The following is a 27,930-nucleotide window of genomic DNA, read 5'->3' as shown; positions in this document are numbered from 1 at the left end:
ATAGATGATGCTGTGCCTTTTTAATACCAGTGCTTGGGCAGATTAAATAATTCGGCTCCTGTTGCAAAGTTTCTCTTCTCTTTCTGTCAGATCATCTGTCCTCCGTCAGTCCTTATCAGTTTCTCCTCCGTGCTCGTCATGCCTCTGGGACTCTTGTCCTCACTGGGGTTAAAGAGCAGCACACGCTTCGAGCCCCACCTCCTCCGGCCTTAATAAAAACCTCCGATTGGTCGATGCTTTCCCTCTACACCACCGACAGGCCCTCCCCCCTCTGTCTCCGCTCACCCAGTGGCTCCCCGTCAGTCTGTTTGGATTATTGTAACAGCTCAGGCCTCTCACATGGGCTCCCCTCTCTGCCCACTGCACACACTCTGCACAGCATATCAGAGATGAGGAGGATTAGGTGACAGAGAGAGCAGCGTTTGTTTTCATCCCAGAGAAGAGAGCAGGAGAGGAGAGCAGCCATGGAGTCAAAGTAAGTGGGATGATTAAAGATGGAGAGGAGGTTTGGAAAGAATGAGTAATAGATGGAAAAATTACAGGAAATAAAACACGGAAATGATTAAAGGAAATGTTTTGGGAAAGCCCTTATAAAGAGTGCAGTGTTGATGAATTGTTTGTGTGTAAGTCTGTTTGGCTGCTGTAGCAGGAAAAGCTTATTTTTTAAAGATGCTTCTGTAATTTCAGGGTATTTCCCTGCAAGTCTTGCGAGCTAATACAAGAAATACAGGTTAGTTCACATGGTCTCAGGTCTTCACATAGTGTAGTGTAGTAGTAGTAGTGGAGTGTAGTGCAGATTTAAGTGGCTTTTCTGTGCAGGTGTATACTGTATGCTGGCAAGAAAATATTGACTTTTAATCTAATTTCCTGTTCCTGTTTTGTCATGCTCAGTGACCTCAGCTGGCCTGTCTCGAAACCAAGAAGGTGCACTTACAAAACAATCAAGTCAAGCTTATTTTAAAACCCAAAGTTTGTCTGCAAGGGTATTACAATGTGTACAACATGTTACACCCTTGATGGGGTCATAATGCACTAATTTGATTCATTACATACTTTACAATAAACAGATGTTGGTAAGTCTTAATAGACAATAATAAAAAAAAAGGTCTGTGTCTCAGCTGATGTGATAAAGTATAACATCTAGCTGCATCATTAAACTGTTAGGTCAATAAAAAGTGACAGATTTACCATATTGTAAAACTGGGAACTCTTTTACTGTGACCAAGTACCTGCATCATAGCTGTGTTCACGATGTAGGTAGAAGTAAAAATCATATCTGCAGCTTTTACACTTGAATAACTGCTGTAGAAGTTGGAAAATAATATACTGTACAGGCAATGTGCAAGTGTTATGTAGGTCCTATAGCTAAACAGAAAAGTAAGGACCAAAATATAAAGGTGCTCGGAAGTTCAAACAGATAATGAGGGGCTTTTCGACAGGGACACAAAAGTTCAGCTCACCCTAACTCCTGAAGAAGGATGTTTGTGCTGCTAAGTGTGGGTTGTAACTCACCAGAAGAGTGTCCCGGACCTTTCTTCTTTACTGAACACAAGTACATTTGAAAAAAATGCTGATTGATGGCTGGAGTTGGTGAATTTAAGAGGCCTTAGCGGTGGCGTATCCATACCTTTTTTGACTGGGGTGTCCCAAGTGGGGCATTGACTTATTTGTCTGACTCTTTGTCTCTCAGAGGCTGTAGTGTATCTCAGCTGTAAACACTACAGATGTTTACTGAACGCTTCAGGTCTCTAGTTTGTGGTTGTAAAGTTTCACAAGGCTGGGATTATCCTCAAGGTCACAACAGCTCGTTTTATACAGGAAGCTCATGTTTCAAAAAATTGTCTCACTACAATGAAATGGCTCCTATGAGGACGGAAATCAACACGCATTAATACAATTGGGCTCATTGAATCCACAAGGGTCTCAGCTTTCCAGTCAGACCCAATTCATGCAATTCCAAGACTGTTTAAGGACCCCAGCATGCAGAAATATTCAAACACACCATATTAGAATAGGCCACAATAACACATTCGTACTGCAGACAAACTGGCAGTTTTGCCCCAAACTGCATGTGATTATTATAAAGTGGGTATTTTCTGTAAAGATGAGACTTGTAGGTATCCGTAGAACCAATTTTAATTCAAATATCTTGAGGTCAGAGGTCAAGGGACAGCTTTTCCCTCGCCAACATTTAGCCTTACTTTGTACCGTCATTTAGCCCCTTCCCGATAAGCTAGCATGAAACTATTGGTACCAATTGATTCCTTAGATCAAGGGTCAAGCAAGAACACACCTGACTCGACTTACTCAATCACCTGAACTGTCTTCACACAGTTGATTTGTTGGACCAGGTGTGTTTTTGATTGGTTGGAATGAAAACCTGCAGCCACACGGCCCTTTACTGGATCAGTTTGACACCCCTGCCTTAGATCATCAAGTTTCTTGATACGGCTAAGACAGTTAATACAGGTGGTCAATCAGAATTCCCCTGTAAACGCCTCTGGGTGTTGGTTGGCAAATTATGAATGTATAACAATTTAAAATAACGGTAAAATGAGTACAAACTCTAAATGAATTATACACATATGGTTCCCCTTTACTGGTGGCATGGCTATGTCAAGTGCATTGCAGGAAAATTAAGGATCAACTAAATAAAACAAATATTCATGGTGCATTTTGTCTGGATGTTGATTCACAATGTTTTAGCTTTACTCTGGTTGACAGATGTGCAACATGGACAGTTTCCAGTGGCCCTACGTTAGCACATCTGTAGGCCTTAATTAGAGTTCTGTCGTTAACATAGCTAACACACTTAGACACCCAGATGGAGCATTGTCTTATCTTGTGAAACCAGAATGCACGGTTGGCAGATAAACAGTCCAGTGACGCAGTGACATCCTTATTCACTCTGACTTTTTCTCTGAATAATGACAGTTCGACCCAAGAAACCACAAAGAATGGAGGTCAGCTCGTCAAAAACAACAGCGCACAATATTCAGATCATATTATTGTACAGATCGTACATTATTTATTGATCGCAAATGTGTTTAACAAATATGTTAAAGCTGATGGAACCAACCCCCTAAAACGATGTTCAGGAAATCGCTTTCATCTGCAAAAGATGCTGCTGGTCGTTCACTTTCCAAAGGGTGGAGTTGGGTGGATGTGGAGTCGAACGAGAGGTTGTTCGGGCTGAAGGCGTGCTGTGCCACTGTAATCTCTCATCATCCTGTCCCCAGTGGTTGCTTTAGATTAGCATGAGACTGTTCTTATAATTCAGGGGAGGTGGTTATGTCACCGTCTCCAGTGTCGAAGGCATGTGAAGCCCCCGATTGCACTGAAACTGAAATATGCACTCTCTATACACTCTCTGCAAAGGTGTGGTTTTAATTATTTTTGCTGCAGCATTGATGTAACTGTGCGATTACCAGGGTCACAATGGACATAAGCCTTATAGACAGACCATCTGGCTTTAGGTGGTGAGAGGATTTAAAATGCAATAAATGCTGCAAACAAACAAACAAACAGCTCACACATAAGCATCAGTTATGATGATAACATAGTCTGTGTTTAGAGACAGTGTATCATCCAGTCCATGTTGACCTCTCCTGATTATAGTGAGGTCAGGTACAAACTTGAGAGCCATTGTCGGACAAAAAAAAAAAAAATCCACTTTAGTCTTATTTTGTGTCCGCAGATACAGTATATATCGTAAAATCAGACATTTAATAAAAAGCGTCTAAGCACTCTCATGCTTGAGTGTTAAAGTGTAATTCCGGCGTACTTTCATTCCATGGTCTTTTTCAGCATGTATATACGTCAAATAAGCCATCAAGACAGTTTTTTTTGTCGATCGCCCTTTAACAGAGAAACCCCGGAGACTCGCAAACAGCCAGACATGGCTAACTCTGAGTGTCTCGGAGCTGAACCATTCAAATGGCTTTTTTTTAACCACTAATATTGCTCAAAATGGCACCAAACCTCTGCAGTGGCATAATAAAAGTCCCTACCCATAAAACGAAGCTCGAACAACGTAGTTAGCAAACCTGGAGTTTATTAAAAAAAGACTGTGTTACAATGCTATAAGTCTTAGCAGTCGGCTAAGAGGCATTGAGAGTCGGCCCAAGCATGTAGCCTTGTAAAACTGTCTTTTTTAATAAACTCCAGGACCCTTTTTTGTCAAAAGCGGAGAACATTGCATCCTTTTTTAAGAAAAGGGTCTGATGTTCCCCGCTCAGATACAAAGCGGGTAACATAGCTACGCTGTACACTAGTTGCTAACAGCCATGTCTGGCTGTGACTGTCCAGGACGTCTCTGTTAATAGGTGATCAACGAAAAAAACTGTCTCGATGGCTTATTTGATGTAAATTCATGCAGAAAAAGATAATGGAATGCAAATTTACTGGAATTACACTTTGAGTATTCAATTAGCTTAGCTTAGCTTAGCATAACGACTGGAAGCAGGAAGAGACGGCTCCCTGAAACAATAAATTGTTGTTTTTATTCATGACAGCTGCTTGGCCCGAGGGATGGTGAGTCAGTCCACTACACTGAAATAATTCAATAACCTCTGTATTGAGATGAAATTCTGTACAGACATTCATTCAATCACTTTTCCTCCAGCATCATCCTGAGGTTCATATTTGTGGTTTTGAGTGAAATGTCTACACTGTCGGTTGGATTGCTTTAACATTTGTACAAACATGCAGGTTCCCCTCAGGTAAAAATTGTCTAGTACTTTATGACCAAATACTCATCCTCAGTTCCTGTATCGTAGCGCGTTTTAGCATGCTGAAATGCTAAACTAAACATTTAGCTGTGTACAGCTGTGCATTGTAGTCTTGCATTACTGTTTTTCTATGACTGAAATAAATGAGATGTGTTAACTAGTGAACTTCAGATGTGATAGTAAGTGAACATTTCAACTTCAGACAGAAACGCCTACCGGCTCTAGCTTTGTTTTTAATGTACAGACATGAGGATTGTTTGGGTTTTCTAATCTGGCTTGAATAAGCATGTTTCCTAGGATTCACTTAGATTGCAGTTTACATGTTGAACATTTTTAGACCCTAGTGTATGAGTACACCCTAACTGGCTTTCTCTCTTTAATAGTTTTATCTCCATTACATACACTTGTGCAAAGGATAACAAGATATTATTCACAATATGCAATTAAAACTATCAATACAGCGGCGGTGCATTAAAATAGCAGCAGTCAAGTGTCATGTGACTCTCAGTTGACATCAACATGGTGTCACAGCAGTAAACGTGCATGTGACTGGACTCTTGGACTTCTGACCAGACAAACAAATGAGTCTTGCATCATAAACGATTATAAACGGTTCACTAACTTGCTGTCTAACAGAAACACCTCATTATCTAAATGAAGATGTGTAACCAATGGTGGTCGTTCCGACTGACAGGGTCATTATTGTGCAGGGTGACATGGCATTATGTGTGTAGAAACAGTGAGCTGGGGAAAACAGCTGACGTCAGCGCTCTGGAAAGAGCTGTGGGATGGACACCAGAGGGAGACCCAGAGTAACATGCAACCCTCCAAATCCATTAATATACCTGAAAGAGCTGTTTTAAAACGATTTCCCCTTCATACTGGTGAGTTGAAATGAAAATTACAGCCTGTCCTAGATCAGTGTTTCTCAAAACACGGTGTGCATACCCTCCAGGGGTACTGGGGACTACTGCAGGGTGTACACAAGATCTTTTTAAAATGTTCATTTAGAAAATATCAGTCATGTGTGATTCTGTAAATTATTATATGTTAAGTACAATAAAAAATGTAAATGTCAGTCAGATTAACTGCGTTTCAAATCGTCGCTGAATCCTCGTATCATCATATTTCTTCTTAATAGATCAGTGCTATTGGCGACTCTTTACGTCTGTGTGTGGGTTTTATAAAGTTTTAACTAATGAAAAGTCTTTAAAAAAAGCTTGCGACTAAGTCTTGTAACACCGTTGGAAACTCAAACTGTCAGCAAAACATCACGTTCCTGAAAAAAAGGCGGTTTTGTATCATTCAAGGTTTCAGCCCGACAGAAACAATATTCAGTATTCCTATTTTCAGTGCAGGTATTAACTCCCGTAAACTGTCAAAAGTCACAACAAATGTAATCGTGTCCACAGTTTGTTCACTTGGAACGAGGAGTCTGAATGAAATGATTTGTGGTTGACACGTGCAGCGATAGAGCTGAAAACACAGAATGACAAAGATGTGAAGCACAAGACAAAAGTTCCTGACCAACGAGATGTAGTCCAATGAAACTACAATGCTGTCTTTGTGTTAATGCATGAGGACAAAAAAATGGTTCACCATAAATTTAGTGATGATTCTAAACTATGAAATGTAGCATTGTAACTGTTTTTTTAGTTGTTTAGTATTTTTTTATGCTACCAAAAATGTTGTTTCCTGTGGTCAGGGGGCTGAATAAAATCTCTCATCTCATCTTCATCCGCTTATCCGGGGTCGGGTCGTGGGGGCAGCAGCTTTAGCAGGGGACCCCAAACTTCCCTTTCCTGGGCCACATTAACCAGCTCTAACTGGGGGATCCCGAGGCGTTCCCAGGCCAGTGTGGAGATATAATCTCTCCACCTAGTCCTGGGTCTTCCCCAAGGCCTCCTCCCAGCTGGACGTGCCTGTAACACCTCCCTAGGGAGGCGACCAGGGGGCATCCTTACTAGATGCCCGAACCACCTCAACTGGCTCCTTTCAATGCAAAAGAGCAGCGGCTCTACTCCGAGTTCCTCACGGATGGTTGAACTTCTCACCCTGCTGAATAAAATATTTATTATTTTATATTAAGAGGGTACAGCACATTATTAAGAGAAGTTTGGGAACTACTTCCCTAAATCCTCTACATACAACAGTTAAAGTTGGTCAAAGTTGTGTGTTCTGTGTTGAGAGCTGCAGATGTCATTTATTTGTATCTATTAGAGCGACTGAATCAGTTGGAAATCGTGTAATTGCTTTTGTGGTATTCTTTGAAGTCCTCCTGCACCTGGGGTGATGATTTCTACTCTTGCCCTGAGCTGTTAGTGTCTCTACTTTATGCTGCTTTCATACGGCCTTCCAGTGATGTGATATCCTGTTGCTGTGGCTATGAAAGGAACAGACTTGTAGCCCCAAACCTTAATTTTAAGCCATGCTTTGAATGGCTTTAGTCATCCTGACAGTTCTTTTGCAAACATTAGGCTATAGTAAATTTTATCATTTAGGCTAAACGATGCATAAGTGAAGCGTTCGACTGATAGACAAGAACTCGGCAGTAAACTGAATCATAATCATAACTGAAATGAAATCCTCTTTTCCTGCTGTGTTTACAAACACTGCTGCTGTGATAAAACATGTGATTTAGCTGCTGATGTAAAAAGCCTGTTAGTCAGTTTGGAGGTGGTAGCAGGTTCCAGTCCTGTGTTTTGATCTCTGGTAGTTTTGTCTCCATTCAGATTGCAGACGGAGCCTTTAACAAATCAGAAACAAAGTGATGCAGAAGTGTTTTGTTTGTCATAGAAGCTGGAGGCTGCGCGGATGAACGACATTTGCATTATCCAAATTGAAAGCAGCTTCTGTGACCAGTAAAATGATCCAGTCGAGTTGTTGACCACTGTAGGTCTATGTAGCAATGTTTTTGTTTATACAGAGCCTAAAGCTTTAATAATGTAATGATCCGGATACTTGCTTTTGACCTCAATTTCTTTGGGGATCCGGATACACACGCACAAAAGACTATTTGGCCATTGTGTTTTCATCTTTCCCCCAGAGTTGCACTAGTTTCTGTTGTTCTGTGTCCCGCTCCTCTGACTGACTCACCGAGTTTGGCAGAGGCCGAGATGAGATCACTGGAACAGCCTCGAAGCTGCCAGGCATAATGAAGTGTGTGAACCGCTCTCTGTCAAGATCAGCTGAGGTCATTTTTAAAAATGGAAAGTCAGGAACACTACAGAAGAATTTGAGAACTTTCCCTGTGTTATGTGTTGTGTGTTTTTCGCTGGTAGATGCATTTTCTCTGCATTAGATCATTGAAATCCAGCAACCAATCCCAGCCTCAGGAACTAGATGCATTTCTAGAAATATGGTCAAAATATTTAATCAAAGCCATGCTCCATGTTAGCCAACTCCTCCAACCAGTGGAGACGGCTGTGAATGAGAACAATACCAGGCCAGTTTGGGAAAAAACAGCAGAAGAGACTGATTTTCATGTAAGTTGAATTGTGCAACAGCTTTTTTTAAGTTGTAATCCGTAAAAATTTGTATTTAGTTAATTGTTTGTTAAATTTCTATCTATTAAAGACTGAGATAAAACAATGGTGACTGATCATATGACGCATGAATGAAAGCAGAAATATGATCTGAGTGTCAGCGGTGACCTGAGCTAAAATCAAATGCACCGCACAGGTAGTGACACTTTTCACATCTGTCAGCAGGGGTTGGTCTTCCTTCCTGTGGATCAGTGTGGAACTGGTGAAAGCATCACACCGCATCACGCCGCATCATGCCGCATCGGGCACATGAGAGCTACCAATCTGCTGACGTCTTAGAGTTGATCTGTTTGGTTTTAAAGGTACTCTGGGAGATGAAGTCCCAAAGGTGCCTGTAATTACATCTTACCGCCAAAGCTGCCGCTAGAAACAACGTATCTCAATTCTAACGGATCTGTGTCACCAGTCGGACAGTTTTTGGCTGAATTCTATCAAACTTTCTGTTTAACCTACAAATATAAATGATGGTCTAATGTAATGGTGTAAAACTAAAGTCTAACTTCTAATCTTTGTAACCATGTATCGTTTTAACAGCCTAATTTAGCCTCGTGTTAATGAGAGTCGTCAAAAGGACGCACCTATGGTGCATTAGCTGTGTGCTCCTCTCAGTTGGAATTCCCTGATATCCAGGCCGTAAACACCGGGAGCTGCTGTTGGTCCAAATTAACATCAATGACTGAATTCATAAAGAAAAGGACTCTGTAAGGTATGAGCACCAGGGCTTGTGTTAGAGGAGACTGTGAGATCCCCCACAGGCGCACTGCATTTGGGAAGAAAGTGTTATCTGTTGTGGGGGGGGGGGGGTCTGGATTAGTCTTCTCTCCACAATAAGGGAATGCCCCACATATTCCTCTTTTAAAGGTCGACTCAAAAAGTGGCTTAAAACAAATCAAAAGTGCGACCACTGACTCGTCTGTATCATATTGCACATTTTTATTTCATTGTTTTATCCTGTGTGGGTCTGGTGTCCTCCTGAGTATGTAATGTGAGGTGTGAGGTGTGTTTTGTCTCTTCTGTTTGTATTTTATTTATTTATTTTGTATTTTTTTAGCAGGGACTACGGATGCAAATTAGCATCTTTGCTATAATCCGGCACTTTTACAGTGATATGTTGTTATCGTTGTTCATTAATGTGCACTGTCCCTAACAATAAGGTATTGATTGATTGATTGATTGATTGATTGATTGGCCTGCTTGTGCTGTGTCATACATCGGTGGCATGGAGGATTGATTGTATGTGTGTATGTGTGTATGTGTGTATGTGTGTGTATGTGAGTGTGTGAATGTAAGTATAAAGGAATGCGTACATGCACATATAAGAGTGTCTCTGATTTTGGCAGATTAGAATCACTACTCTCCTCTTTCTGTCATACTTCCATTCCTATATACCTTATGATTCTTTCATCTTTAATGTATTGCCTCTGACTTTTCGCCTCCTCCTTTTTTCTTTTTTTTTGCTCCGCCTCTGCATGAACAGTGAGTCAGCAGCATGTGCGCACACACACACACACACGCACGCACACACACACACACACACACACACACAAACTGGCTTTAACTCTATTGGTCGTGGAGGAGACCCATAACTGCTGTCCTTTTTTTTCTTTTTCCTTCTTCCATTTGTTAGATCGCCATCCGTCAGCCAGTTCTCACTCACATACTCCTGATGCTGCACACACTCGCTGCACTGCAGTGAGCCAGCATTTACTTGAGAGAGAGAGGGAGAGAATGGTAGGAGGGAGATGAATGGATGAGAGAGACTGAGCCAAAAATGCAAGTGATGGGAGGAGAGGAAGTGGGTGAGGGAGGGTGGAAGATGATGATGTAAAAACTGAAATGCAATCTGGCTAAATCGCCCCTCCTCAACTTCGCTCACATGCGTGTTTCTGTGTGCACGCCCATAAACACGCGGAGGAGCTGTGTCGCTCACACACATCCTGTCGTCTCCTGTTTTGGCTTCTTTTCTGCTACCTGGAGGGAAGCGTCATTACATGTCAGCTGACATGAAGGCAGGTTCAGAGGGATTTTAGTGCCCACTCACATGGAGCCAGTGTTTCCGTCTGCGTACTGGAGTGGATGACGCCTGTTGATCAGCCTAGATGCAGCACTGTAAGTCTTCCCATTAACAATATTATGAGGCAAACCATTTGGAATAACTGGTTTTGTATTTTGCATGATTATCACAATTTTCTCTTCAGGTCACGACATGCAAAAAATGTACAAATCCACTCATTTTGCATCCCTCCAATAATATTTGCCTTTTTCATGTGTACCCTCCTGCTGCGTATTAGATGACAGCTCGATCCAGCAAGGAGAATTATTCCGCTTAGCTGGTGCGGATCTGATTATGTAAGAGTGGAGAGTCGTGAGGCTGCTGCGACCTTGTGCACCATCAACACGGGGCTGCTTCTGTTGTGGCTTTCTGCAGGATTTAGGAATTTATACTTTTTTAATCTGTGCCATATTTGATGCTCTGTTAATCTGCTTCATCTGGCCCGCGGAGCTGGTAAATTACAGCCTAAAACCTGACCTTTGGGTGTGTGCGTGTCTGCGCTGGCGTATATATTGTCCTTCCTTTCCTTTTTATACATGCGTACAAATTTTCTGAATGTTGTTCTGGTCAAATGTTAAGATAGATTGTATACACATATATAACTTATTGAGGTTTTGTGTAACATGACTCTACAGTAACTTACTGACCAGCTATATGAAGCTGAACTGAGCTGCTCAACAAACAACTATTGTCAACACAATACGTGGACATTACGGCCATGTAACATATTGGACACCTTGGTAACAACCCACTGTCATTTTATCCACCGCTCCATTTTCAGGCTGACCAAATCACCACATTGTAGTTCTATCTGCTTTCAGAGATGGGAAAGAGAGGAGGAGGCGTGTATGAGAGAGAAAGGGATTAAGAGGAAACAGAAAAGAGAAGAGGAGAAGGAGAGCATGAACCGTAGAAAGAAGTACATTCCCTGAGGGCTTCCTCTCAGCAGCAGAGGTGGCCTGTTTCTGTGCTTCTGTCTTCAATGTGCAGAGACAATAAAAGCACTGACACACTTTCTGTGTCAGAGCTGGCTGCCAGAAAACGTTACAGAAAAGTCGTACGTTAAAATAAAGGAAGCAGTGAACGGATGTTTTAGAAGACTGTAAAAATCAGCGTAAATATTGTCCATAGTGGTATTAAAGTGTTTGTGTTCAGCACTCATCAGTGAGAGACCGAACCTACAAAAATAAAGTGCCTTGCTTTCACTTTATGATCAAATATTTATCACTCAAAGAGGCTTTTATGACAAACGCCCGACCACAGCTCTGACTCAAGCGCCGCACAGACTTTCTGCTACTGCGCTGGTTCCCAACGCCAGGGTCGAGGGCCCACAAGGGGTCGGAAGATGAATTCAGTTTGTTTTTTCCAGACTTTCCTCTTTTCATATAGGATAGTTTTACCTCTTTAGGCCTCTAACGACTAAGAATGCAATTATCAGACTTGTTTCTCACCCAATACCAACTACTCAACTCAGTATCTGCCCATATTGAGTACTGATCCAATACCAGTGCTCTTGTTTCTCCTTAATCTAAAATCTGTATGTGTATAGATATACACCTCCTAATCCTATCAGCCAGCTACTGATTATAATCTGTGTAACAGCTGAAAATCTGATCCCCATTAAACACTGTTTCTTATAATTCAGTCACATCAGGCCTGATCCTCTTAATAAAGTGAGTACAGGTGCTAATACCGATCTTGTGCATTATATTATAATGAATTCCTAATAAAAAAAAACTATTTAAATGAAATATTTGGATTGTTGAACAAACCTGGACTAACTTGTTACGGGTCCTCCGGGGACAAATGTGCAAATAAATGAGTTACCAGACATAAACTGACACATGACTCTGAGGCTTTTGCTGCTCCTGGGGGAATGGCGCCCGGGGGCAGTTGCCTGCTTTGCCTGGTTTTGTAATCCAGACGTGGGTGAGGCTGAATTGCTCACAACTCCTGGATGTAAGCTACCCTGATTTATCGCCAGATAAATTTCGATCCGCCTTGACTCCGCCTAGCTCCACTCAACGTATGAGTGAAGGCGAAACAAAATTCATCTGGCGAGAGTCAGGTTAGATGTAAGCAACCCGTGGCATGAACGGATATATTATAGCAACTAGATACCAGAGTCAAAGATGGCTTTTATAAACCTCAATGGTCCTCCATAAGTGACCCTTTTTTGCAGTTTGAGGTGTCCTGTCAACAGTTTTAGAGACTTCTCTTAACCGCCTCTGGTCTATTGAGTATAATGGTGGTCGACAGGGAAAATGATTTTTGGACTGCAGGTCATTTTTCTTTGTTGGCAGCGAGGCTGAGCTCAAGTAGGTTACCGTCGATGGGGATGGCAACCTAGGGGTCATGAGCCAAAAAGGTTGGCAACAACTGTTGTACTGCATTCACTCTCAAAAGTGCTCCATATTTGAATAGTAGAAATCTGACCTTCTACATTTCAATAAGATTAGACAAACGTTATCTGCTGAGAAGAGATTATGTTGTTTGATCAAAAGTTACAGGAACAGCCACTAAAAAGACCTTCGGATGTTTCCAAAGAGCAAGAATGGACTTTCAATCTCAATATACAGGGTAGTGTACACATATATATATAGTGTACAGTATGTGTACATATATTAAATTAGAGCTGGAGGTTTATTACTTGCATCCCCAATACTGCAACTGTTTTGATCCTCAGTTAGTTGGTGCTTTTGCAAACATTTGGTATTGAAGCCATGACCTCAGTTTGACCTCTCACCCTTTTCACAACCTCAGCAAGATGTCTCACCAGATGCACAAAACAAAACTTTGCCCACCAACACCAACTTCATGCCCATCACCTGATTTGGCGTTGCGTCCCATCGCAGGATTAGTATATCAACGGGTTTATTCCACTGAGCAAAAGGAAAACCACCTTGGATTTGTCCTGGGGACCTGCAGATTGAGATGTTTACAGTCACTTAGTTTTTATATTTCTGTGTTCATGAGTTCGACTTTAAGGCTGTAGCCACTGGCACTGATCTGTGTGTCTGTTTGTGCATTTGGCATTTCCTCTGTCAGTGAGGGGACAGAAGGAAGGAGGCATTTTGCTTTAAACTTTGATCTTTACAACCCACTGATGGGTCATCACTGTGCGTTTGATCATACGTGATGTCTTTTTGTTTTGCCCTCTCCCTTCTCATCCTCTCTCTGTTTCTCTCTGCAGGGTGCTGGGTAAGAGGAAGAGGGACTCCTATGACACAGTTTTAGGATGGCAAGTGAAGGCTCCACTCTTCCCAGCCCCGTAGTCCGCCAGATTGACAAGCAGTTCTTGATCTGCAGCATATGTCTGGACCGCTACGAAAACCCCAAAGTACTGCCCTGCCTACACACCTTCTGTGAGCGGTGAGTTACCATGTTGTTTCTATTTACGGATTCCATGTTTTGTTCCTATCAATTGCATATATTAGACAGAGACCTGTGTGTGCGTGTGTGTGTGAGTTTTGAGGTTAAAATGTGCAAATGAAGAGTAGATAAAGTGGCGATACGCAGCTGGTCAGGTCTCAAATTCAGTTTGCATGTATTCTGTGAGAAATTAATGCTACGTGACAGTATGTGGCAGATGCAGTAATAATACTTTCTCAGTAGTGTCGTGCTTTTGTGTGTTTGAGTATTGTTTCATATCAGAAGCCTCTCTGTAGTTAACTTGGGTGTGTTGGTGCCATGCTCTCTGACAACCAGCCTTTGTTTCTGACACAAAAGAAAAACTGACTGGACTGTCTGTTCCTTATTACTCTGGTACCAAGCTGTCTAATTGAGCAATGTAGCAATTTGTCTTCTGGTATATCTTTTTCACACATGCATGTCTGTGGTGTAAGTGAACTTTTCTAAAGTGGCAAGAGGAAACTAGAAAAGAATACCTCACATTTGAATTATTTGGATTTGATCAGATATCAGTTGCGTCTTTTTCTGTCCTGGGCTTCGATTTCTCGGATCTACCAGAGAGAAACAGCCCAAAACTAAATAACTTATTATTATTATTATTATTATTATTATTATTATTCTGTATGTTTATTGGCCGCCTCTAACTGCTGCATACTTTCTGCTAAAAAAAACAACATTCAAATATCAAAATGTTCAACTCTTTTTTGCTGATGTCCAACTTTGTTTCTGCCATACTTTTTCATGTATTCAGCATTTTCATATTTATTTTATAATGAAAGTCTATGGATATCATTTTAAAATCCTCTTAAACATGCCCCTCTTTAAAAGGCTTTTTTCCTACTTTTGCACATATTCAGCTTTTTTAAATATTAATTTCAAATATTTAACTTTTTCTTTTGACTTTCAGCTTCTTCTCACACATTCAAGCTAGCATTGCAGTGTAGCTTAAGCATCAAGCATTTCCACGCATTTTACGCAGGAAATGCATTTCCTAGTTGTAGAAGTGATCCCAGAGCACCGAAATAAATGTGTCAAGTGTATTATAGTGTGAAATCCTCAATGGTAGAAAGGCATTATTGCACTGACCTGAAGTTGCTTCTTCTATAATGCATTTCTGACCACATCCAAAGTGATGCTAGGTGTGGTCTGTGCATTTGTGACCACACTGGTCGCCAATGTAATGTGGCTTTACATTGAGTTTATTTAGTTCATTCAGTTTAGTACAGCAGCACTGTAATAGATCTATGGAGCTTATAATGGTGGTGTTGGGATTGTTGCATTATAATGAGAGGTGTTCCTAATGGTTTTCCACCTCTGTTTATGTAAAATGGGCCACAAAATATTAACCCTGAGAGGGTTAAATTAAACATTTGTGCAGATATTATATGAAATTAGATGACCTAATGAATCCATTGGTACCAACCATGTCGTGCTAGCTTAATGCTCCAAAATTGGGCAAAAATTTGTCTAAGAAAAAACTGCTATAGAGGTTTTCAAAGGTGTCTCTTGACCTTTGACCTCCAAGATATCTGAATGGGTTCCATGGATACCCACGAGTCTCCCCTTTACAGATATAGCCACTTCATGCTAATCCCATATAGTTTGGGGCAAAAACCACTGCAGTTTTACTCATGGAGTAGATGTGTTTTTTCACCTTTTCTTATAACGGGGCGCTCTAAACAGGTTTGAAGTTACATAAAATGGGTCTGACTGGAAAGAGCCTCTTAAAATTAAATATAAAAAATAAAATTCCCCATAGTGACCTCTAGTATAATAACAGCCTCATTAAACTTTACAATGTGGTTGGACATTCATCATTCATTCATCTTCAACCGCTTGTCCCTCTCGGGGTCGCGGGGGGCTGGAGCCGATCCCAGCTGACATCGGGCGTGAGGCGGGGTCCACCCTGGACAGAACGCCAGTCTATCACAGGGCACATGGAGACAAACAGAGACAGACATGGCCAAAATCTTTTGTCCCGATATAAGTAATTTAACTTGTCTATGTGAAATAGTAAAGCCTATTTTTAGAAACTCCTGTATGAACTGAATATGTGACATGAAAAATACTGGGTATTTTCTCAATTTATTAGGAACTCTAGTACTCAAAATATTTCAGATTTTCCTGAAAAAACTTAATCAGTATGTGTTTGTTGGTATCAGTCTAGACGGCAATTGTGTCTCGATATACCTGCCTTTAGGCTTTAGAGCTTTAACCTGCCTACATTGGACTACAGATGGAAATTAGCCCCTGGGCTACAATCTGGCACATTTACATGTACTTTGTATATGTTCATTAATGTGCATTGTCCTGAAATAATAAAATAAAAAAAATAAAAAATAAAATAAAAAAATATATGATTTAATCACAATACGATTCCACTGAAAGATGACCAATTATTATATTGAATTATTGCCTACTTTACAACCACAAACAAAAGTTTGTTTGGTCTACTTGTTCATATTGGTAATATTTGATACCCCTTAAATCGCATGAAGTCTAGAAACAAAACACCTGCTCTGAAACTGTGTCAACAAGTCACACACTGAACATTATAACCTGGGTTTAAGGCAGAGTTAATGTATTTGACTGTACCAACCTGTACAAGTGTAGATGATAATCTGGTAAGTAACACAACCGCTGGGTGGCATCATAGGCAACATTTTAATCTGTGTTCATCCACTTTACAGGTTCAAATAACTGATAATAAAGAGTTACGATATTGAAGATTACAGTATTGAATGTTTTTATTGAATGCTTTTTCATTTATGTTGCAATCTGTTCAACAAACGATCAATAAACAGGAAAAAAAAAAGGTTCTTGGTGAATAATAACTGTCCCCTCCGGTCTCCTCTTCCTCCAGGTGCCTGCAGAATTACATCCCGGCCCACAGCCTCACACTGTCGTGCCCCGTGTGCCGCCAGACCTCGATCCTGCCGGAGAAGGGTGTGGCGGCATTGCAGAATAACTTCTTCATCACCAACCTGATGGACGTGCTGCAGCGGGCGCCGGACAGCTGCAGCCAGGAGGCCGCCACTCTCAACAACATCACCACTGTGGCTACAGGCCAACTGCTCTCCTGCCCCAACCATGGAGGCAACGTAAGGGTCTATTCATTTCACCTTCTTTCTCTCTCTCACGAATGTACACAGAAAAGTTAGTTGGACCTCAAGTTCAGACCTATAAGCCGCCACATCTGAACGTCCAGCTGTGGTTGACTGGTAACACTTTATAATAAGGGTACAGATCATATACTGAAGTCATGCTTAACAAATGCAAGACTTCATGATCATGATGAAAACAAAGGATCCAGTCACAATGACTTTGTGTGGTTAGTTCACACTTAATAGATCATCAGTTTGGGAATGTTAATGCACAGTTACTTCATGCATTCATTGATATGTGACAGAATTAGCTGGATTCCTTTTACATAAAAGTTTATTTCAGGACCATAGCTTTGCTCAGCCTTAACAATAGCTTCATATTTCTATAAGAATATATTCTAACATGCTCACAATGACAATGCTCACACACAGATGTTCAGCAGGTATAATGCTCACCATGTTCATCCCCATTATAGTTTAAAGTGTTAGCATGCTAATGTTTACAAGTTAGCACTAAAGACAAAATTGAGTCTCATGGGAATGTCCTGTTTTGTTCTTTATTTGCTCATAAAGTACACAAATAACTTGAGTTATGGGGAACAGGACTAGGTGGAGAGATTATATCTCCACACTGGCCTGGGAATGCCTCGGGATCCCCCAATTAGAGCTGGTTAATGTGGCCCTGAGAAAGGGAAGTTTGGGGTCCCCTGCTAAAGCTGCTGCCTCGTGACCCGACCCTGGATAAGCGGTTAAAGATGAGGTGAGATAACTGTGTACCAAATGTCATGGAGAATCTGTCCCGTTGGGGCCGATACATTTCAGTCACTGAACCAAAAATATCAACCTGCTGGTGGTGCCAGAGGAAACTTCAGGGGATCATCATAGTCCATAGGCTTTATCCTCTGAGGATCATAAACGTTTGTACAGAATTTCACGGTAATCCATCCAGTAGCTGTGAAGATATTTCAGCCTGAAACCAACGTTGCCATCAGCCATGCTGCAAATCTGTAATAAACCTCAACCCCGTATTAAAGTCTAATCTGTACTCTTTCCTGTTAGGTCATGGAGTTTTACTGTCCACCTTGTGAGACGGCCATGTGTCAGGAGTGTACGAGTGGGGAACATGGAGAACACCCAACAGTGCCTCTTAAAGACGTAGTGGAACAACACAAGGCCTCATTGCAGGTCCAGCTAGACGCTGTCAAGAAGAGGTAAAACAGCAGCATTGTGTCGACTTCATACTGCACTCCAGACTTTATGCATATTACTCCCAAGTAACAGCCACGATGGCACGAATGAAAGACACACTACCCTCTTTTATGTGCATATGTCATGTGACTGTTGCCTCATTATGTGAAAATGTGTCCTCATTCATCGGGTCCCTCTGTTGCCCCCAGGTTGCCTGAGATCGACTCAGCCCTGCAGATGCTGTCAGAGATCCTGCAGCAGCTGACCAATCAAAAGAGCTCCATCGAGGACGACATCCATACTACCTTTGACGAGTTGCAGAAGACTCTGAATGTCCGCAAGAGCGTTTTGCTGATGGAGCTGGAGGTCAACTATGGCCTTAAGCAGAAGGTAAAGTCCCTCATTTATGTTTAGACTTTGGTCCTTTCTGGCTGCAATAGTGATAAGAGTTTCTTTTAATCAGCGTAAAGCACTTGGTCAGAAGTTATTATCTACCTCTTAAAGAGGCTGTAGGACTATTAAAGGGATAGTTTGGATTTTTCAAAATGGGGTTGTATAAGTTACTACTATAGTCGATGTATCAACTACAGTAAATGGTGGTCAGCACGTCCCCAGTTTGGAGATGCAGTCAGGACAGACAGACATGGAAGGTAACCAATGTATTAGACACACCCAAACAAAAATCAGTCAAGTGTACTCAATATTCAGAATATTTTCACTGCTTTACCTTGCCATCAAACAGCCCATTATGTCAGCGACTGTAGCTGGTATATGTCTCTCTTCAAAGCCACCAGCCTACATTAACAAAAACAGTAATTTTCCCTGACGGAAGACATGATTTGCTGGTCTACTGCTGCCTCTGAACTAAACGATCGAGGAAGCGGTAAACAAGCAACTAGTGTTCTGCAACGTAAACTTACAGTTTTTGTCAAAGGTATAGCATACACTTTAGCAGATATACATGTTTTTAGGTGTCTAAAGTATGTTGAGTAGCTGCCTCCGTCCACAGCAGTAAATCACTTAGCTTCCATGTCAGTCCTCCTGCCTGCTTCTCCAGATTGGGGGCGTGTCAACCAGCATTTACTGTAGGTAATACACAGAGTATGGATTAGAAACTCCAAAAAAACACACATCAAAAGATCCAAACTAACCTTTCAACTGGATACAAAGAGTTTTTGGAATATATAACAAAAGGAAACGATACAGAAATAAACAAAGAAAATGAACATTGACCTAATTCTAATCTATGTTTTAAAGCATTTAACTCATCGCAGGCTACTCATCGGGCTGTTTTTGCTGATCTGTGTTAGGAGCTCAGCTGGTATGTTTGGCCTGCTGTCACACCACCCTCCCTCGGGGAGCTTCATCACATGGGCTGCTAATGATTTACAATTCACTGAGTGGTGTGCAGTCAAAACACTGGAGCCCAAGGGGGAAAGTCAGATAAGCGACTTTCAGCTGTGTTGTCTCTGGTAGCTAGATGGAGCCAGTGTACTGTATGTACACTTTGGGTGTGTCATGTGCGGCGAGGAACACCGTACAGCTCTGCTCTTCAGACCGCTACACTTTATCCTCTCCCTCTGAAGCTTGATCTCTTTTCTTACAGTATGTACCAACAGTATGTTAGTGGTCAGAGCCTCAGAGTGTGAATTAGTGTAAAGAGAAAAAGATAGTAGAGGGTGACTCCTGGGATTAATGGCTTAATGGCCTCTGTTGTTGGAGAAGAGGAGCGTGATGATCAGATACGGGTGAGTGTCGCGGTGCTTTAAGGGAGGCGAGGTGATGTCCCCTAAAAAGGAGGAATCAGTTACGATTTTTCTCGTGTTACAAAACACATCTTTAAGTAATGCATGACTCACAATTATTTAATGTAGGAATTACTGCAGGATGTAGTGAATAAGCTACTTTGTACGATGATTTTTAAGTAAACTATACCAGTAACTGTAATAGTAATTTCAGACTAATACAGGATGAAGGATCTTTATCTCACATTTTATGTTTTTTTATGTCTCAAAGTTGTTAGTTCTCATATGCAGAATCACAAGAAGATATGTTCATGCCAACGTGTAAGAAATCAGCTAAATTCCCACCACTTTGATGATTGCATGTCAGATATTATACTTTTTTTTTTTATACAGTTCGTGCTCTCAAGGGAATTCTGTTTCCCCCCTCTGTCTGTTTTTAGATGTGATTTTACTGCATTTATTTTTTTTCCATGTGGAAGGACAGTCTGTCTAACCACAAGGTTACTCTGCTGCCCCCTGGTGTGTGCATGTGTGTATTAGGTGCTCCAAGCCCAGCTGGACACCCTGCTGCAGGGCCAGGAGGGCATCAACAGCAGCTGTAACTTCACAGAGCAGGCCCTGAGCCACGGCACCGAGGCTGAGGTGCTGCTGGTGAAGAAGCAGATGAGCGAGCGTCTCATTGAGCTGGCCAGCCAGGAGCTTCCTCTGCAGCCCGGGGAGAACAACCAGCTGGACTTCATCGTGGAGACGGAGGGACTAAAGAAGTCCATCCACAACCTGGGCACTGTTGTAACGACTAACGCCGTGGCCTCTGAGACTGTGGCGACAGGTGAAGGGTTACGGCACTGCGTGGTGGGTGTCCCCACTTCCATCACCATAACCACTAAAGACAAAGATGGAGAGCTGTGTAAGATGGGCAACGCAGTCATCACTGCTGAAATGTCCTCAACTGATGGCAGCAAAGGTGACGGGGAGATACTGGACAACAAGAACGGCACTTATGAATACCTGTTCACAGCTCCTAAAGAGGGGACTTTTAATTTATCACTGCGTTTATATGACCAGCATATCAAAGGAAGCCCCTTTAAGATAAAAGCCACCAAATCCATAGATGTGTCTCCGACTTCAGACGGCATCAAGAAGAGGCTGAAGTCTCCGGGCAGCAGTCACATCAAGCAGAAGGCCATCAAGAGGCCGGCCAGTATGTACAGCACAGGGAGGAGGAAAGAAAACCCCATCGAGGACGACCTCATCTTCAGGATCGGTAAGAAAGCTGCCGTTTGTCAGATGTGGTTAATGTCAATTATGCACTCAAATATTATCTGTGTGTGTTCAAAAGTAGGCCTATGTTTAAAATCTTAAGAAAACACACATGACTTAAAACACCTTCTACCAAACTTGCCAATCTTGTTTTTCCTGTACTAGTGACAAAAGTATGTCAAAATATTAATAACTATTTTGATGATTAATTAATCACTTAAGTCATTAATTAAAAAAATGTTAAACTCTCTCTCAAATAGCTGCCTTTCTGTCTTTAATCATTGCAATTTGAATGTATTAAATTTCTTTCCTCTTCTTCTTCTCATTATTTAAATCATTGTCGAAAGATTATTCAGTGGAATAAATTTGTTGCGGTTTTACACAATATTTTCGTCATAAATGAATGTTTTTCATAGCTTTTACATTGCAAGATTGACATTCACAGACTGCCAGATTCAGGTGGCAGATGGTCGAGCAAAGATGGAACATTTTCTCATCTTTACATGCTGTAGGGTTTTAAACACAAGCTTGACTTGAACTTCAAAACCGACAAGTCACATCTTTGTACACACTGTACAGTCTCACCTGAAAGCCAATATAAACAAACAAAATCTACGTTTATGCACCGGCTCATGTCAGTAAATATATTTCATGTTTGTCTTTTTTTAAGGGACAAAAGGAAGAAACAAAGGGGAGTTCACTAATCTGCAGGGAGTGGCTGCTTCTGCTCTGGGGAAGGTGCTGATAGCAGACAGCAACAACCAGTGTGTGCAGGTAAAATAACTTCCTGTGCTGAAGATGCTGCTCTCAGCCTACAGATGGAGCCGCACGTTCAGGAGGGTGGGGAGAGTTCACTGGTGGAGCGCTATATAACTTATCATCGATCAGTTACCTTAAACAGTGCTGCCTATGCACTTATACTATATACATATACCCTCTCTATCTACAGTATCTATCTATCTATCTATACACAGTGTGCCTTCAAAGAGCCTTGTTAGGTAACGTTAATGTACATAAATGAATACATTTAAAATCTATGTTTTTATGTGATGTGAACTTGTTTTGTATGATGCAGATTTTCTCCAATGACGGGCAGTTCAAAAGTCGTTTTGGTGTCCGCGGCAGGACTCCGGGTCAACTGCAGAGGCCGACGGGCGTGACCATCCACCCAAACGGTGACATCATCATTGCCGACTATGACAACAAATGGGTCAGCATCTTCTCAAGCGAAGGCAAATTTAAGGTAAGTCGTTTACATTGTCCATTCAACACGCCCTGTACCTTTTTAGAATGAGTGACTCTTGGAAAAGTCTTTCACTGATTCAGATGGAAAAAAACAGGTGCATGCCACACCCTGATTTACATCTGTGAGTCATTTCTGAAGGGACACATGCAGATTTAAAATTCCCACTTGAGTCCATTTTTAATAAGCTGAATTAATTTAAGGGCAGATTTTACAGTCAAAATATAAAGTTCTAGCCCTGTGATTTGGATAGTTTGATAGAAGTTGTCAGCGCACTCACACTGTCCTTCCGCACCGCTCCCCGGGCTTTAGGGTACTTGTCCCCCCAGGCCCGTTTGTACTCACACTGCCTGGGCCTCGCGCAAATGCTTTTTGCTGTCCATACGTCATCACGCCGTAACACGTCACACGTCACACGCATTGATTAATGTCATCGCGATGCGTCGCTTTGTTTACAAACCTTTCCATGGGCCTCGGAGTTTTTGTGCGTCTTGTCAATTGTTTTTGAATAATTTAATCGACCAAATCTGCAGTAAACACTCCAACTCCACATCACACCAACGTGAACCTTTCGCCGCCATTGTTGTTGTTGTTAAATGTCCGCGCATGGTCCGTCCTTCTTTTTTCTATGTCCGAACAGGCGCACATGAAAGACGTCAGAACCGCCGTAGGCCTCGTGCTCGTACATGTGCGCACGCTCGTGCTCGTACATGTGCGCACGCTCGTGCTCGTACATGTGCAAACGCGCTCTACAAAAGCCCACTTCTCTCAGATGGGCCGTGCATAACTGCGGCCCGCTGTCCGCAGTTATGCACGTAGTGGGTGCACTCACACTGCTCAAACGCACTAGGCTTTAGCTGAAAAAACGGTTTTGGCCTGGTGCGGAAGGACAGTGTGAGTGCGAACTTAGTTTCCCAAAGCAGGGTTGTAATAGCAAAACATAACATACTGCCAAGTTCATTCAGGTCAGCCTCAGGTCAATACGCTGAATGCAGCTCTTCTCTCAACAACTGTCCAGTTTTGTAAATTGACTGTGAGCATAACGCAAGACTAAGATACACACTAAACTATATCTAAATCTAACTGGGGTCACATACATTTACTCCCTGTCATGAACTTTTGTGATTAAAAGACAGAAATGTAAAATCTGCGACTTCTCCAGAACAAGATCGGCTCGGGGAAGCTGATGGGCCCTAAAGGCGTGTCGGTGGACAGGAACGGCCACATCATCGTGGTTGACAACAAGGCCTGCTGCGTCTTCATTTTTCAGCTCAACGGCAGGCTGGTCACCAAGTTCGGTAACCGTGGCAATGGCGACAGGCAGTTTGCAGGTACACTCAATGGTAATATGTGCAATGGCCCCCTTACAGTCTTTCTCCAACCGGCTCACATCTGCATGTGGAATGAAGACGAATGCCAAACCAGGAACCATAAACATCTCATCCTCCTTTGACTTCTGAGGTTTTTAAAAACAAACAGATGAGCCAAAGAATTTTTCACCGCACCGCATATATTATTAACTCAAATCAGCATGTAGTACCACCGATCGTGGTATGAATAGGTTTGAACAGTATTGTTTTGTCATTAAATCAATTTGACTACTAACTTCATTTGCACGTTCTCTAGGAAAGATCTGTCATGAGGTTGTTTTCTGAACCAAATTACGCTGTTGAATTCTGACAAAGGGCACATGTCTGAGACTCTGTTGTCTGTTTTTTAAGGGCCTCACTTTGCTGCCGTCAACAACAACAATGAAATCATTGTGACAGATTTCCACAACCACTCGGTCAAGGTAAGAGCGAAACCAGAGGGGTGAAAGTGTATTACAGGCACACAAAGTCCAGAGTAAAGCCCCTCTAAGCGTCTGATAATCACAATTTGAATTAACAAAACTATTCTGAAGTTGTCGCATTACTTTGTGTATTTTGTTTACTATGTAAAAAAGACATTTTCAATAATTGTCTCCATGCTATTACTCTCTTGAAAACCCAAATATAGGTGTTCAACACAGAGGGAGAATTCCTGCTGAAGTTTGGTTCTAATGGCGAGGGCAACGGCCAGTTCAACGCCCCCACGGGAGTGGCAGTGGACGTCAATGGCAACATCATCGTAGCAGATTGGGGCAACAGCAGGATACAGGTCAGTACGATAAGTCTCACCTAAACAAGTCTTAAGAAAATGGAAGTAGACTTTTACCTCCTGATTTCAGTATATGCCTTCATGGCTATTTTCTACACTGTGAAGAGTGTCGGCTAAATAAATGTAATAAATGTCATATAAATTGAATTTGATTTGAGATGATTTAATCAAGTGCCATGCCATATTATAGCCCCGCTACGTCGCTTTGGACAAATCAGAATGTGATTTTAGCCTGAACAGAAACGGTTGATTAGACGTTGGAGTCTACACTTCATTTATAAAGATCCTCTACTTTCAGGTGTAATGAGCGTCCTGGAAAACCTAGAAAATCAGTCATGGAAAACGCATTAAAACACAGATCCTTCAGGTCAGCAGATCAGCTGCTCTTGAGGGTTCCCATAACTCGGCTGAAGCTCGGAGGGCACAGAGCGTTTTCTGTTGCAGCTCCAAAATTATGGAATGAACTGCCGCTGCACGTTAGACCGACCTCCTCACTGTCCCACTTTAAAACCCACCTCTTTTCTTTGGCTTTTCACACCGCGTAGGTTGTTGATTTATACGTTTTATTGTGTATTTAATCTTCAGTATTTTGTCTTTTTATTGTGTTTTATGCAGCACTTTGGAAACCTTTTGTGTTTATTTAAAAGTGTGCGTTAGAAATTAAATGGATTGGATTGGAAATGTACAATGTCCTGGAAAATAATGTCCACATTTTCCTGTAGCTGAGAATGAAACTATCAGCTCCCCAAAACGAAAAACATTGACATCTGAAAGAGCGACGTTATGTTCAGGATCATATTCACATTCAAACAGTAATGTTTAGTATTTTAGATTTATAGTAACGTATCTTAAATAAGCTTCTGATATAGAATTTAATTTTGGGAAAACAGCCATTTTATCTGAGTGAAACTACTTTAATGTAGATTTGGCTAAATTACATGATTTCGGATCGTTGCTGAGACCTGATCCAGCATTTCAGGGAACAACTCTAACCAAAATACACTGCACAGTACACAACTGTGCATCCACACAGCCTGATGTTTTAGTAATACTCTGTTTTCCAATAGAAAGATCCCCCTTAACTAATTATATTCACTTTAACAGCAAGTGTGTAGTGCTGCTCCCTGCACTTATTTGGTGTACGTGAGAAATCCAATATATTAAATGGACTTTTAACGACTTTGTTGTACAACCCAAGTTCTTAATATAACCTACAAATGATTCCCTGGTATTATTCCAAATGCAAACACAAAGAAAACACTGCCTTTATATCTCTCTCTCTCTCAGGTGTTTGATGGCAGCGGTTCATTCCTGTCCTACATCAACACATCAGCAGACCCGCTGTACGGCCCGCAGGGACTCGCTCTCACCTCTGACGGACATGTTGTGGTTGCAGATTCTGGCAACCACTGCTTCAAAGTCTACCGCTATCTGCAGTAGCCCCCATTTACTCTCAGCGCACAAAACTGTACAGTGTATATAAACACACACACACACACACACACACACACACACTCATTAGTATGGAGCGACGGGCAGATTTGCACTCACCCACTTTCACCCCTGTGAATCATCACGCTGTCGTTGTGCCATCTGTGTGACTGTGACATCCTGTTTGACCTCTAACGCTGAAGGAACAGAGAATCATTTGTGGTTTGAGTGAAGTGAGATGATCTATGACATTCACAGACGGACGCTGCTGACTGGTGTTTCGCGGGGTCACTCATAACCTTGTTCACATTCCATCTCAACTACACCGACCTTAAAAATAAAACTTTAGTATTGTGCATATGTTAGACTTTTGGATTTGCTCTGATGTGGAAGGAAAACTGGAAAAATAATGCTATTGCACTTGTTCCTAAAACACAACACTGGTTGGGCACTGTGTTAAGTGAGATTGAAATGAGAAACTTAATAGAAAATGAATGGGATATTTATTTATAGTTAACTGCAGCTTCCTGTTAAATGCTCTTAAGAGTCCTCACATTTTGCCTGTTCACTATAAAAGAAAAATATTCCACCCACTGCAGGTAGCAGGGTATTTTAGAGCATGATGAAGCATCTCTGTGCATGTTTTTACTAATAAACACCAGAAACGCTACGGTGCACAATATATAAATGTTTCAAGATGACACTGAACAGAATCACCAAAACAAACTTTGAATTAAAGCACTGTTTCAACTGCAATACTTCGATCTCTATGTGAAGCGACTAATCAATGTGTCGTCATTTTTAATTAACACACACACACGGTTATTAAAGTACACTGATAACTTCTGCCTAATTACACACAGACACAGTGTTTGTGTGTGCAAAACAAGTGTTTGTGTGTGCAAAACAAGTGTGATTCTGTGCAAAACACTTTATAATCTGTTGCAGAATTTGAGTAAATGGCAACAATGGTGAAAATAAAGTGAACTCAGACACATCAGTGAAATAGTTTGTTCATCATGCTGCAATGCAGGTTTAATTGATCCAATCAGACGCAGAGCTGAGATCACCTTCACTCCTTTCCATGTGCACTTATGTCTCTCAAAATCTGTACTAACAAGTTGTATTTTAGTATGAAAGCAATTTGTAAAAAATAAATGCAATACGCTCTTCAACAGTTGACATGTGAGATGTAAAGAAAAAAAGCACTGTGCTCCCATTAGAAAGCCGTAGTCGGAATTTGTTTGTCCTCAAGCACAGTTTGTTATCCTGAATGTGGTCATCCATTTTCTACACAATCCTGTTAAATTATTTGTTTTCTTGTCTTGTTTATATTTGTAATGCCAAATGGAATTAAAGTGCCCATAGGAAAGAAAATCGTGTTCATAGCTGATTTTGTGGTGTACTTACTTTAGGCTATGTTGTAATAAAGTGCATTTATATAATTAACTTGCATAGTTGCTGAAAACATGGTGATATAATACATTTTTTATTATTATTACTATAGCATCTATCCCTTTGGAGACTGACACTAATCATGTCAGAAATGTCACTTAAAATTCACAATTCTAAAAGTTTTCAATATATTGTGAGATGACAAAAACTGCACAGCACACTGTAACTTGTGTTTTCTCCAAGTAAAACAGAGACCTTAATTGCTAGGCAACAACCTGGGCCCTTGTTAACTTCCTGTCAGTTGCTATCATTCACATACACTGTGTGTGTTTGTGTGTGTGAATTCAGAAACTTAGAATGAGTCTCAGATGATTAGTTAAGCTTCAACTGTGTGTGTGTGTGTGTGTGTGTGTGTGTGTGTGTGTGTGTGTGTGTGTGTGTGTGTGTGTGTGTGTGTGTGTGTGTGTGTGTGTGTGTGTGTGTGTGTGTGTGTGTGTGTGTGTGTGTGTGTGTGTGTGTGTGTGTGTGTGTGTGTGTGTGTGTGTGTGTGTGTGTGTGTGTGTGTGTGTGTGTGTGTGTGTGTGTGTGTGTGTGTGTGTGTGTGTGTGTGTGTGTGTGTGTGTGTGTGTGTGTGTGTGTGTCAGAGGGCGTCAGAAAATCATAAGGTGATGTCAAACAACATAGCC

General features: G+C 41.5%; 1 protein-coding gene across 3 annotated transcripts; it reads left to right on the top strand.

Annotated features, from left to right (window-relative positions):
• Positions 1–334: 334 nt before the first annotated feature.
• On the top strand, positions 335–26,483 carry trim2a (tripartite motif containing 2a). Of its 3 annotated transcripts, none has more exons than XM_083927348.1 (12): positions 335–475; positions 13,522–13,700; positions 16,603–16,840; positions 17,903–18,054; positions 18,241–18,421; positions 20,317–21,040; positions 21,707–21,810; positions 22,112–22,279; positions 23,442–23,610; positions 24,001–24,071; positions 24,278–24,418; positions 25,706–26,483. In XM_083927348.1, the coding sequence occupies exons 2-12, from the start codon at positions 13,567–13,569 to the stop codon at positions 25,856–25,858; spliced, it is 2,235 nt and encodes a 744-aa protein (XP_083783474.1). In that variant the 5' UTR covers positions 335–475; positions 13,522–13,566; the 3' UTR covers positions 25,859–26,483. The 3 variants fall into 3 exon arrangements, with proteins under 3 accessions (XP_083783474.1, XP_083783472.1, XP_083783473.1); XM_083927346.1 differs by having other exon boundaries at positions 23,442–23,622; XM_083927347.1 differs by lacking the exon at positions 335–475 and adding an exon at positions 10,301–10,384 and having other exon boundaries at positions 23,442–23,622.
• The last annotated feature ends 1,447 nt before the right edge of the window (positions 26,484–27,930 follow it).

The sequence above is a fragment of the Echiichthys vipera genome, assembly GCF_963691815.1.
Source record: "Echiichthys vipera genome assembly, chromosome: 2".
Lineage (NCBI taxonomy): Eukaryota > Metazoa > Chordata > Actinopteri > Perciformes > Trachinidae > Echiichthys > Echiichthys vipera.
Note: the sequence above shows the minus strand (reverse complement) of the source record. Positions and strands in the feature narration are given on the sequence as shown.